The sequence below is a fragment of the Penicillium cinerascens genome (assembly GCF_028974065.1).
Source record: "Penicillium cinerascens strain IBT 15544 chromosome Unknown scaffold_4_segment0_segment0, whole genome shotgun sequence".
NCBI classification, from domain to species: Eukaryota; Fungi; Ascomycota; class Eurotiomycetes; order Eurotiales; family Aspergillaceae; genus Penicillium; species Penicillium cinerascens.
The window spans coordinates 625,107-638,533 of record NW_026695297.1 but is presented as its reverse complement, the minus strand read 5'-3'; the positions used below and the strand labels follow the sequence as shown (position 1 = coordinate 638,533).

Here is a 13,427-nt window from a genome sequence, read left to right as displayed (position 1 = left end):
TCGATGGATCAGGAACCGCGTTTGTCACATGGTTGGGCGACGGCCCTAAACCGAATTGGGGATGGTGTATCCCCTGAAGTAAAGTGAGCTGTTCCAACAACACCGCGTATCGATAATCGACGCCAGCTTTTGTCGACTTCTCTTCTCTATTGTTTAATCTAGAATCCTTTACTTTCCCTTTTCCACCTCAAGGACGCGGTCCTTCCCCCGTCTCCGCCCTTCCACCCCGCGTTTGCACGACGTGAACCGTGTCAACATTTTATCTCTCCCGCTCCGATCGCGCTTCACATTCTTCCATCGATGATCTCCCCGTGCTTGTCGCAATAAACCGGGGAAACAAAATGGAGGTCGCCTCCACAGGGGTGCCAAATGGCGTGTCGACGCCAGATACGGCAGCTTTGGTGGATTCCGGTGCTGTGATCCAGTACCTGACAGAGGTGCTCCAGGTGACACTGGGCGCTCTGAGATCCGAGTTGGAGACAGCTGGGAGCTTGCTCTCGGAGGCCAGGTACAATGAAACAATGCAAAGATGTACGCGATTCGCCTCCGAGTCGCAAGTCGCCCTCTATGTGCAGAAAGATATCGCGGGTGCGGAGGAAATGAATGGCGACACCGAGGGCCCAGGTGAGTTGATCCGCTATCTTGTGGAGTACCGCGGACATTTATGCTAATGAAATATGAAAGACTCAGCGCAGTATGTTTATACCCTTTCCTCCGAGATTTCGTCGTCTTCGACCACCGTCTCTTCGGTGGCTTTCATCAAACGCCCTGCTCCCATCGACCCGGCTCTTCCAATCGCCTCGCAGATCCAGGTCATGAATCTCCCCGGTGTCGCCTCCCTCAACAATTCCCAGACTCAGCAAGGAAATGCCACGTCCCCCTACCAGGTTTTACATCTGCTGCTCCACCACGGCCTGAGTCCTTATTTCGAAGCCTACGCCCGCAACCAGGAGACTATTGCTGGCGCGAAGCCCAGAGCGGACACCGAGACAAAGACTGGTATTCCTGGAACGAAGAAGAAGTTTGCTGAGCTGGAGTTGGGTCTCATGCACCTGCAGCAAAATGTGGAGATCCCGGCTTTGAACCTTCCTATGCACGATGTGGTCCAGGGCGCGTTGAAGGAGGCTGAGGCTAAGGGTGTTCGGGCGTCTGTTGAACTGATTCCCGCGGCGATTCTGGATAACAGCGCATTCACAAACAGCATCCAGAACACCGTGAATGGTTGGATTCGGTCCATCCAGACGATCACCAAAATGTCTCGGGATCCGGATAGCGAGTCGGCATCTCCAGAGATCAACTTTTGGCTGTCTATGGAGTCTGCTTTGGAGAGCATCGAGGCTCAATTGGCAAGTGATGGAGTCAAGTTGACGATGGATATTCTCCGCCATGCAAAGCGGTATCAACCAACCCTCAGTTTCCAGGCGGATACTGGACTGAGAGATGCCTCCGAGCTGGTTCAGAAGTATAACCAGCTTATGCGTGACTTCCCTCTTGACGAGCTCCTTTCTGCTACCTCTCTGAACAAGGTGCAGGAATCATTAGGCTTGATATTTAGCCATCTGAATAAGAAGCTGAAGATCTGCCCGTACCCCATCAAGCGTGCGCTTTCGCTTGTCGAGGCCATTTCTGGTGATCTTGATCGGAAAATTCACGAGCTTATCAACGGCCGTGCAATCCTGCACCTGGATTACCGTGAGTTCCGGTCGTTGATGAAGGCCACTCAAGCTATTTGGCGTGCCTGGGATGAGAACCTGAAGGAATTCACCAACGTTGCTCGAGATTCAACCAGGCGTCGGAATGAGAAATTCATTCCGATTAAGATAAATGGCAGACATGAACTCACCCGTGAACGGCTGAAGTACATCGATACCTTCCGTGTCAACCACGAGCAGCTTCAAAGGACCATCGTTAATGTCCTCGGATCGAGCAAGACTTCCGCAGAGAACGGCGGTGGCGTTGACACTGACCAAACTGTTATTGTCGAAGAGATTGGTGATGTCGACGCTGTCGAGGAAGTGACCCACGCCTACTCTGCCCTGAAGAACGTGGACGTGTTGGATGTCTCCCCTGCAGGATCTCGTGCCTGGGAACAAGCCGAGATTGGCTACAGTGAGCGCACCTCGCGCGTTGAGAACTCCATCATTGCTCGTCTTCGCGATCGCCTTGCGACAGCCAAGAACGCCAACGAGATGTTCCGGGTCTTCTCCAAGTTCAATGCTCTTTTGGTCCGTCCCAAGATCCGTGGCGCTATTGGAGAGTACCAGACACAACTCATCGACAATGTCAAGCGCGATATCTCTGGTCTCCACGAGCGCTTCAAGCAGCAGTATGGCCATTCAGAGGCTCATGCCATGGCCCAGCTTCGCGATCTTCCACCCGTTTCCGGCGCAATTATATGGGCTCGTCAGATTGAGCGCCAACTTGATAACTACATGCGCAAGGTGGAGAATGTTCTGGGAGAGGACTGGCACTTGCACACCGAGGGGCAGAAGCTTCAATCCGAGAGTAACATGTTCCGTAAGAAGCTTGACACTCGGCCTGTCTTCGAGTCATGGCTCTACGATGTCCAAAGGAGACATATCACTATTTCTGGACGACTCTTCAATATTGTGCGCAACCGCGCTGCTGGAAACATCCTGGAGCTTACAGTCAACTTCGATGCTCAGATCATTGCTCTTTTCAAAGAAGTTCGCAACCTCATTTGGCTGAACTTCCAGGTTCCTCATGCTGTCAGCAACATCTCCAAGGAGGCGAAGCGTGTTTATCCCTACGCCATTAGTTTGATGGAGAGCGTGCGGACTCTGCTTCAGACCAACCGTACTATTGCCTCCATGTCTGATGTCGCTATCCTTCTCAATGGCTACATCAATGACTCACAAGCCATGATTGGCAAGGGAATTCCTCTCCGATGGGAGTCTTTCGTTCATTCCTATGAGCTGCATGTCAAACAGTCACTTCCGAATGGCGCCATCGACAGTACTATGCCAAACCGTACTGAGAGCAAGCATGTTCAATTTGTTCGCGAATTCGCTGGCTCAGCCTCTGTTCTCCAGGCCAAGACCACCACTCTTTCTTCTATCAATGAGAACATTCTGAAATCCACTCATGAACTCAAGACTTGCGCTTACGACTCCGCTGCATTCAAGCAACGCTTGGATACCATCCAGGCTGCTGTGGATAAGCTCAATCTTGAGAACTACGTCAACTTAGAGCATTGGGTTTCGGAGCTCAACGGGAAGATCGAGGCAATTCTTCGTGAACGACTTCACCGTGCTGTTCGTGAGTGGATCAGCACCTTCCAGGAGTCTCGAAATGAGCAGACAACATCTTTCCACACCAAAACTGGTGAAGTTGAGACCCCTGGTTACAACATTTCATTCCCTGAACTCTTCCACGAGATCTCCATGAAGAACCAAGTCCTCCACCTTGACCCTCCACTTCAATTTGCTCGTGCAAGCTGGTTCTCGCACTTTGATACCTGGCTGGGAGTCATCTGCAATCTCGAAAAGATCAAGGCCTCTCGGTACCAAATTTCCATCAACGTGCAGATTGTTCGTCAGTCTGAAGCATGTTTCTCAGAACTCCCACAAGGTTGCACCGAGGAGCTTAACCAAGTCTACGGCGTGATTGAATCCAGACTCAACGATGTATCTGAATACGTCAACAAGTGGCTGCAATTCCAATCGCTCTGGGACTTGCAATCCGAGCAGGTATACGAGATCCTGGGAGACGACCTCTCTCAGTGGCTTCAACTGCTCCAGGAGATTCGAAAGAGCCGCGCCACCTTCGACACCTCGGAAGTCGGACGATCTTTCGGTAACATCAGGATCGACTACGAGCAGGTTCAGACAAAGGTAAACGCCAAGTATGACCAGTGGCAGCATGAGATCCTCCAAAAGTTCGGTGCAAAGCTCGGTGGTCGTATGAGGGAGGTACACTCAGAAATTGCCTCTGCCCGCCGTGACTTGGAGGGTCAGACCTTAGAGGCATCCTCTACGGCACATGCCGTGTCGTTCATCACCATCGTGCAGCAGTGCAAGCGGAAGACTCGCGTTTGGGAGCCCGAGGTTGACCTCTTCCGCCAGGGTCAAACTACCCTCGCTCGCCAGCGCTACCAATTCCCAGGTGACTGGCTTCACGTTGAAAATGTCGATGGAGAGTGGGCAGCTTTGAATGAGCTGCTAACCCGTAAGAGCAAGATCGTTCAGGATCAGACCGAGGGTCTTCGTGCAAAGATTAGTGCCGAAGACCGTGTCATCAATGACAAGATCGGCGAGGTCATTGCTCAGTGGAATGACGAAAAGCCGGTCTCTGGCACTATTCCCCCCGATGAGGCTTCTCACACCTTGAGCTCCTTCCAGTCGCGTCTCGAATCCCTCCAATCCGAATTTGAGATGGTCTCCAAGGCCAAGGAGGCCCTTGACCTCCCTGCGAGCTCCGAGTCATCTCTTCCGGCTATTCTCGAGGAAGTTCAGGACTTCATGTCTGTCTGGGCTGCTCTTTCCACCATCTGGAAGAGCCTTAACGACCTCCGCGATGGCTTGTGGACAAGCGTCCAGCCCCGCAAGCTGCGCCAGGCACTTGATGGTCTTATCAAGATGACCAAGGAAATGCCTAGCCGAATGAGACAGTATGCTGCATTCGAGCATATCCAGAATGTCCTCCGACAGCTGCTGAAGGTTAACTCCCTTCTCTCCGATATGAAGTCTGAGGCTGTGAAGGAACGACACTGGCAAAAAATTTACAAGTCTTTAAAGCCTGGAAAGCGGTTCTCGCTGGTATCGCTGACCCTGGGTGATGTCTGGGATTTGCAGCTGGCAACCAGCGAGACTATTATTCGCGACATCATCGCACAGGCCCAGGGTGAGATGGCCCTGGAGGAGTTCCTCAAGTCTGTTCGTGAGACTTGGCAGAACTACTCTCTGGACCTAGTCAACTACCAAAACAAATGCCGTCTTATCCGTGGCTTCGATGATCTCTTTGCCAAGTGTAGCGAGAACCTGAACTCGCTCCAGGCCATGAGGCATTCGCCTTACTACAAGGAGTTCGAGGAAGAAGCCGCCTCCTGGGAAGACAAATTAAACCGTGTTCACGTTCTTTTCGATGTTTGGATTGATGTCCAGAGACAGTGGGTCTACTTGGAAGGTGTCTTTACAGGCAATGCTGATATCAAGCATCTCCTTCCGCTTGAGTCGAGCCGATTCCAAAATATCAACTCGGAGTTCTTCGCTGTCATGAAGAAGGTTTATAAGTCTCCGTTCGTTCTCGATATCCTTGCCATCAACGGAGTCCAGAAATCTTTGGAACGATTAGCCGAGCTGCTGAACAAGATCCAGAAGGCACTTGGTGAATATCTGGAGCGTGAGCGTGTGTCGTTCCCTCGCTTCTACTTTGTCGGAGACGAAGACCTGCTAGAGATCATTGGTAATAGCAATGACATCTTCCGTGTTGCGAAGCATTTCAAAAAGATGTTCGCTGGTCTCAATGGTCTCCTGATGGATGACGACAACAACATTGTCGGGTTTACCTCCAAGGAGGGAGAAGAAGTCCGTTTGAAGAAGGAGGTCAACCTCATCAAGACCCCTCGTATCAATGACTGGCTTACTGCACTGGAGACCAACATGAAACTTGCTTTGGCTGAGCTTCTCGGGGAGGCCGTCGAGCAGTTCGACACCTTGTACAACACACCGGAAGTGGATCGGACTGCTTTCAGTGACTTCCTTGCCAACTACCCCGCCCAGATCGTTGTCCTTGCCAGTCAAGTGGTGTGGACCAATTCAGTGCAGAAGTCTCTGGAAGATGGTGGCGCAAATCTCCAGGCATTGTATGACGCAGAAGTCAGAATCCTTGAGTTGCTCGCTGCCACTGTACTTGGTGAGCTTGATGCCATCACTCGCAAGAAGTGTGAACACATGATTACAGAATTTGTTCACCAGCGTGACACCATCTCCAAGCTCATTCAGCTCAATGCCACAACTCCCACACACTATCTATGGCTCATGCAGATGCGTTTTGTCTACCAGCCAGAAGGTGACTTCCTCCAGCGTCTCTACGTCCATATGGCCAACGCGAAGCTCAACTACGGATTCGAGTACCTCGGTGTTCCCGAACGTCTCGTCCGCACTCCTCTTACTGACCGCTGTTTCCTCACTCTCACCCAAGCTCTATGCCAGAGACTTGGTGGGTCTCCCTACGGTCCGGCCGGTACAGGTAAAACCGAATCTGTCAAAGCTCTGGGTCTCCAGCTTGGTCGCTTCACTCTTGTCTTCTGCTGTGACGACACTTTCGATTTCCAAGCCATGGGCCGTATCTTCCTCGGTATCTGTCAAGTCGGCGCTTGGGGCTGCTTCGATGAGTTTAACCGTCTGGAGGAGAGAATTTTGTCTGCTGTTTCTCAGCAGATTCAAAACATCCAGATTGGTCTGCGCAAGGGAGAAGAAGACAACAAATCTCAGATCGAGTTGGTTGGCCGCCGACTGTCTGTCAACGGCAATACAGGTATCTTCATTACCATGAACCCTGGATACGCCGGTCGTTCCAACTTGCCGGACAACTTGAAGAAGCTGTTCCGCAGCGTTGCCATGTCCAAACCCGACAAGGAGCTTATTGCGGAAGTCATGCTTTTCTCCCAGGGTTTCAAGCAAGCCAAGCCCTTGTCCAAGCAAACCGTGCCGTTCTTCGACCACTGTGCCTCTCAACTGTCTAAGCAGGCGCATTACGACTTTGGTCTTCGCGCCTTGAAGAGTGTGCTTGTCAGCTCAGGTGGCCTTAAGCGTGCTCGTATCGCCAATGCCGACGGCGAGTTAGGCCCCGATGAAGTGGTCGAACCTCAAATCATTGTTCAGAGTCTGCGGGAGACTATTGCTCCCAAGCTTGTGCAAGAGGATGTTGATCGCATGCTGGAGATCCAGACGCAAGACTTCCCGGGTGTCGACTACGTGCCTGCCAACTACGAGAAGCTCACCCAGGCCATTCGGGACATTGCCAAGGAACAATATCTCGTGGACAGCGAAATGTGGATTGCCAAGGCTCTTCAGTTGTACCAGATTCAGAGTATCCATCATGGTGTGATGATGGTTGGAAAGTCAGGAGCTGGTAAGTCAGCTACTTGGAAGATTCTTCTCCAAGCTATGCAACGAATTGAAGGCGTTGAGGGCGTCTCCCACATCATCGACTCCAAGGTCATGTCCAAGGAAGCTCTCTATGGTAACTTGGACAGCACTACCCGCGAGTGGACAGATGGTCTCTTCACTGGTATTCTGAGAAAGATTGTCGACAACCTTAGAGGAGAAGATAGCAAGCGCCATTGGATTGTTTTCGATGGTGACGTGGATCCGGAGTGGGTTGAGAACTTGAACAGTGTTCTGGATGACAACAAACTCCTCACTCTGCCCAACGGTGAACGTCTCAATTTGCCTCCGAATGTTCGTATCATGTTCGAAGTCGAGACCTTAAAGTACGCAACTCTCGCCACTGTCAGTCGTTGCGGTATGGTATGGTTCAATGAGGAAACTGTGACTCCTACCATGATGATCAACAACTACGTCGAGGCTCTGAAGACCAAGACATTCGAGGACCTGGACGATGACAGCGCCCCTGCTGGATCCGCTGCAGTCAGAACTCAGATTGCACAGGACCAGCTTTCAGTGATTCTCAAGCAGCACTTGGAAAGTGACGATCTTGTCCTGAAGGCTCTTGAAGAAGCCAAGAAATACAACCACATCATGGACTTCACCGAAATCCGCGCCCTCAACACCATGTTTAGTTTGTTGAACAAGGCCTGTCGCAATGTCCTGGAATACAATATCCAGCATGTCGACTTCCCTCTGGACCCCGAGCAAATCGAGTCGTACGTCTCCAAGAAGCTTCTGCTCACCATGGTCTGGTCTTTCACTGGCGATTGTCCTCTTGCCGACCGGAAGGCCTTTGGGCAATACGTCTCTGGGATGTCCACCATTGACCTACCGCCGGATGGCGATTCATCTCTCATCGACTTTGATGTTACTCTCCCGAAGTCTGAGTGGACTAGTTGGCAATCGCAGGTGCCATCGATCGACATCAACACCCACTCGATCACCCAAACCGACGTTATCATCCCGACTGTGGATACCATTCGTCATGAAGATGTGTTGTACTCATGGCTCGCTGAACACAAACCTTTGCTGCTTTGCGGTCCTCCTGGTTCGGGTAAGACCATGACACTGTTCGCCGCGCTGAGAAAATTGCCCAACATGGAGGTTGTCGGCCTCAACTTCTCCAGCGCTACTACACCCGATCTTTTGATCAAGACTTTCGAGCAGTATTGCGAATACAAGAAGACTCTCAACGGTGTTGTTATGTCTCCCAACCAAATTGGTCGCTGGCTGGTCCTTTTCTGCGACGAAATCAACTTGCCCGCTCCGGATCGTTATGGCACTCAGCGCGCTATCTCCTTCCTGCGCCAGCTTGTCGAGCAGAATGGTTTCTGGCGCACATCCGACAAGACCTGGGTCACTCTTGATCGCATTCAGTTTGTCGGTGCCTGTAACCCGCCCACTGATGCTGGCCGTACCGCCATGGGAGAGCGTTTCCTTCGTCACGCGCCCCTCATCATGGTTGACTACCCTGGCGAGATATCCCTCAACCAAATCTACGGTACATTTAACTCAGCAGTCCTCAAGATCCTGCCCTTGCTACGCGGATACTCTGAGGCTCTCACCAAGGCCATGGTCCAGTTCTACCTTGAATCTCAAACCAGATTCACGCCAAAGATTCAGCCTCACTACGTTTACTCTCCGCGTGAGCTTACTCGCTGGGTCCGCGGTGTCTACGAGGCCATCAAGCCACTCGAAAGCCTGTCGGTTGAAGGCCTTGTGCGCATCTGGGCCCACGAAGCTTTGCGTCTCTTCCAGGATCGGCTGGTTGATGAAGATGAGCGCGCTTGGACTGCTGATGCTGTTCGCCGTATTGCTTTGGAGAATTTCCCCACCATCGACGAACAGGAGGCATTGAAGGGCCCCATTCTGTTCTCGAACTGGTTGTCCAAGAACTACGTGCCCGTAGAACAGGAACGCCTTCGTGACTTCGTCAAGGCCCGCCTCAGGACATTCTGCGAGGAGGAAGTTGATGTGCCTCTGGTTCTGTTCAATGACGTTCTGGAGCATGCTCTGCGCATTGACCGAGTCTTCCGCCAGCCCCAGGGTCATCTTATCCTTATCGGTGTCAGCGGTAGTGGAAAGACAACTCTGTCACGCTTCGTTGCTTGGATGAATGGTCTGAAAGTCTTCCAGATCAAGGTGCATGGCAAGTACTCGTCGGAGGATTTCGATGACGATCTCCGAAGCGTTCTGCGCCGTGCGGGCTGCAAGGGCGAGAAGATCTGCTTCGTCATGGATGAATCCAATGTCCTTGACTCCGGTTTCTTGGAGCGCATGAACACCCTGCTCGCCAACGCTGAGGTCCCCGGTCTCTTTGAGGGTGATGAGTTCTCCTCTTTGATGACGGCCTGTAAGGAGGGTGCCCAGCGCCAGGGCCTCCTTCTTGACTCTCAGGAGGAGCTCTACAAGTGGTTCACCCAGCAAATTGTCAAGAACTTGCACGTTGTGTTTACCATGAACCCGCCAGAGGAAGGACTGTCTTCCAAGGCCGCGACCAGTCCTGCCCTGTTCAACCGTTGCGTGCTTAACTGGATGGGAGATTGGTCTGATCAAGCACTGTTCCAGGTTGGCTCTGAACTCACTCAGTCCGTCGATCTCGATAAGCCCAACTTTGTTTCTCCCGACAGCATTCCGGTGGCTTACCGTGAGCTTTCTCTTCCCGCTTCGCACAGAGACACTGTGATCAATTCCATGGTGTACATCCACCACTCGCTGCATCGCTTCAACCAGCGTTTGCAGAAACAGCAGGGTCGGACCACTTTCCTCACGCCTCGCCACTATCTCGACTTTGTGGCGCAGTACGTCAAGCTATTTAATGAGAAGCGTGAGGATCTTGAGGAGCAACAGCGCCATTTGAACGTCGGCCTCGAGAAACTGCGCGATACAGTCGACAAGGTCAGCGATCTACGTGGCAGTCTAGCCCAGAAGAAGACCCAGCTCGAGAAGAAGGACACGGAGGCCAACGAGAAATTGCAACGCATGGTTGCTGATCAACAGGAGGCAGAGCAGCGGAAACATGTTTCGTTGGAGGTGCAAGCAGCTTTGGAGAAACAGGAGAAGGAGGTTGCGGAGCGGAGGGAAATCGTTTTGAACGATTTGGCACGGGCGGAGCCTGCTGTGGCGGAGGCACAAAAGAGTGTCAGCAACATCAAGCGTCAGCATCTTACGGAAGTCCGGTCAATGGGCAACCCGCCGGCTAGTGTCCGACTTGCCCTGGAAGCCGTGTGTACGCTTCTCGGCCACAAGGTCGATAGCTGGAGGACTATCCAAGGCCTTGTTCGCCGAGATGACTTTATTGCCAGCATTGTGAACTACGACAACGAGCGCCAGATGACACGCAACCACCGCACCAAGATGCAGAACGAGTTCCTGTCCAAGGAAGACTTTACCTACGAGCGAGTGAACCGTGCCAGTAAGGCATGTGGTCCCTTGGTCCAGTGGGTTGAGGCTCAAGTCAACTACTCTGCCATCTTGGATCGCGTTGGACCCTTGCGCGAGGAGGTTGACCAGCTAGAAGAACAGGCTCTGCAAACCAAGGCCGAGGCACAGGCCATCGAGAATACCATCCAGGGCTTGGAGAGCAGTATTGCTACCTACAAGGCTGAATACGCTGCTCTCATCAGTGAAACACAAGCCATAAAGACAGAAATGTCCCGAGTCCAGTTCAAGGTCGACCGCAGTGTGCGTCTGCTTGACAGCCTGGCATCCGAGCGCGAGCGTTGGGAAGATGGCAGCAAATCGTTCGAGACTCAGATCGGCACCCTCGTTGGTGACGTTATCATCGCTGCTGCTTTCCTTGCCTACGCTGGTCTCTACGACCAACAGTTCCGCAAGGCCATGATTGACGATTGGGTTCATCAGCTGGCTCAATCCGGCATCAACTTCAAGCCCCACAACCCAATCACGGAGTACCTGTCCAACGCGGACGAGCGTCTCACCTGGCAAGAGCACTCTCTGCCTGTCGATGATCTTTGCACGGAAAACGCCATCGTCCTGAAGCGTTTCAACAGATACCCTCTGATCGTCGACCCGTCCGGTCGTGTTACAGAGTTCTTGCAGAAGGAAAGCAAGGACCGCAAGCTTACTGTCACGAGCTTCCTCGACGATTCATTTGTCAAGCAGCTGGAAAGCGCCTTGCGATTTGGAAACCCCATCCTGATCCAGGATGCCGAACACTTGGACCCTATTCTCAACCATGTTCTCAACAAGGAATACCAGAAGACTGGTGGCCGTGTTCTCATTCAACTTGGAAAGCAGGAGATCGATTTCTCGCCGTCCTTCAAACTGTTCCTGTCGACAAGAGATCCTTCTGCTTCGTTCCCACCGGACGTTTGCAGTAGAACCACTTTTGTCAACTTTACGGTCACCCAGAGCAGTTTGCAGACACAATCCTTGAATGATGTGCTGAAATTCGAGCGACCCGATGTTGACGAACGCCGCAACAACCTCGTCAAGATGCAAGGAGAGTTCAAGGTCCACCTTCGGCAGCTGGAGAAGCGCCTGTTGCAGGCACTCAACGAGTCTCGCGGTAACATTCTCGACGATGATAATGTCATCGAAACACTCGAAACCCTCAAAAAGGAAGCTGGGGAGATCTCGAAGAAGATGTCAGAGACCGAAGGCGTCATGTCCGAAGTGGAGAACGTCACCCACCAGTACAGCACCATTGCCCGTGCATGCAGTGCTGTATTTGCGGTTCTGGAGCAACTCCACCACATCAATCACTTCTACCAGTTCTCGCTGCAGTACTTCGTTGATATTTTCAACTCAGTTCTGTACCAGAACAAGCGTCTTGCTCAGGAGAAGGATCACTTCGCCCGCGTTCAGATCATCATCCGTGACTTGTTCATTACTACCTTCCAACGGACTTCACTTGGTCTTGTTCAGAAGGATCGCATTACACTCGCCATCCTTCTTGCTCAAGCCACTCCTTTCCCTATGGACCGGGCCATTCTGGACCGTATCTTGGACGAGTCCGTTGAGGACAGTGATCTTTCTACCGCCACTGATTCTCGAGACCAAGTAATAAACAAGTTGCTCAACATGTCGCTCTTCAAGGAGTACATCCCCTCCATTTCTCAGGATCAGTGGGATCGATTCTTTGACGAGGAGCTTGCAGAGAATGCCGTTCCAATCGTCTGGGGCGAGGACACCTCCAGCATCGACCAATTGCTCCGCTCCTTGCTGCTTGTCAAGCTTTGTCGCATGGACCGATTCGTTCCTATTGCCGAGCGCTTCATTGAGGCTGTGTTTGGGCACGAGCTGTTTGAGGGCAGCAGCGATCTCAAGGATGTGGTTGATCAGGTTACCGCAACCACCCCGATTGCTCTCAGCTCCAGCCCCGGCTTCGATGCCAGTTATAAGGTTGACGCACTGGTTGAACGAACAAACGCGATCTGCGCAAACATTGCCATGGGTTCGAATGAAGGTCTCGAGAGTGCCGACAAGGCTATCAGCAATGCCGCTGCCGCTGGTAACTGGGTGCTAGTCAAGAACGTCCACTTGGCGCCCTCGTGGCTTCAGAGCCTGGAAAAGAGATTGGATTCGCTCAAGCCTCACAAAGAGTTCCGTCTCTTCCTTTCTATGGAATCGAGCCCCAAGATCCCCGTTAACCTAATCCGAGCTTCTCGCGTTTTGATGTTCGAGCAACCTGCCGGTGTTCGCGCCAACATGAAGGACTCCCTGTCTTCACTGAACACCCGCGCAAGCAAGGCTCCTGTCGAAAAGGCCCGTGTTTATCTTTTGCTTTGCTTCCTCCACGCCGTGGTCCAGGAACGACTCCGGTACGCGCCCAGCCTTGGATGGAAGGGCTTCTGGGAATTCAATGACAGTGACTACGAGTGTTCGGCCTTCATCATCGACTACTGGGTCGATACGGTTGCTCAAGGCCGCTCCAACGTCGCCCCTCAGAAGCTTCCTTGGGAGATGATCCGCACCCTGATTACCGAGATGTACGGCGGCAAGATCGACGACGCCGGTGACTTCCAGCAACTGGAGAGCCTGGTCGGCCAGTTCCTCACGCCCGCAGCGTTTGAGGATGAATACAAACTCGTCTCGGGCGTCGAAAAGGACGATGTTCTTACCCTGCCCAGCACGACCAACATTCGCGACTTTGTCAACTGGGTCAACAACTTGCCTGAGCGCGAACCTCCCACCTACCTGGGTCTGCCAGCTAACGCAGAGAAGCTGCTGCTGGTTGGGCATGGCCGCAAGATGATATCCGATCTCTCACGTGTCACCACACTGCTGGACGAAGGCGAGCAGCTGATGGTTGACAACTAAATTTCTTTT

The 13,427-nt window shown here is 52.4% G+C and overlaps 1 protein-coding gene across 1 annotated transcript; it reads left to right on the top strand.

Annotated features, from left to right (window-relative positions):
• Positions 1-341: 341 nt before the first annotated feature.
• Positions 342-13,418, top strand: N7498_008183 (uncharacterized protein; the record flags this gene model as incomplete). The annotated part of the gene is made up of 2 exons (XM_058455245.1): positions 342-624; positions 685-13,418. The coding sequence occupies 2 exons, from the start codon at positions 342-344 to the stop codon at positions 13,416-13,418; spliced, it is 13,017 nt and encodes a 4,338-aa protein (XP_058305233.1).
• Positions 13,419-13,427: the final 9 nt, after the last annotated feature.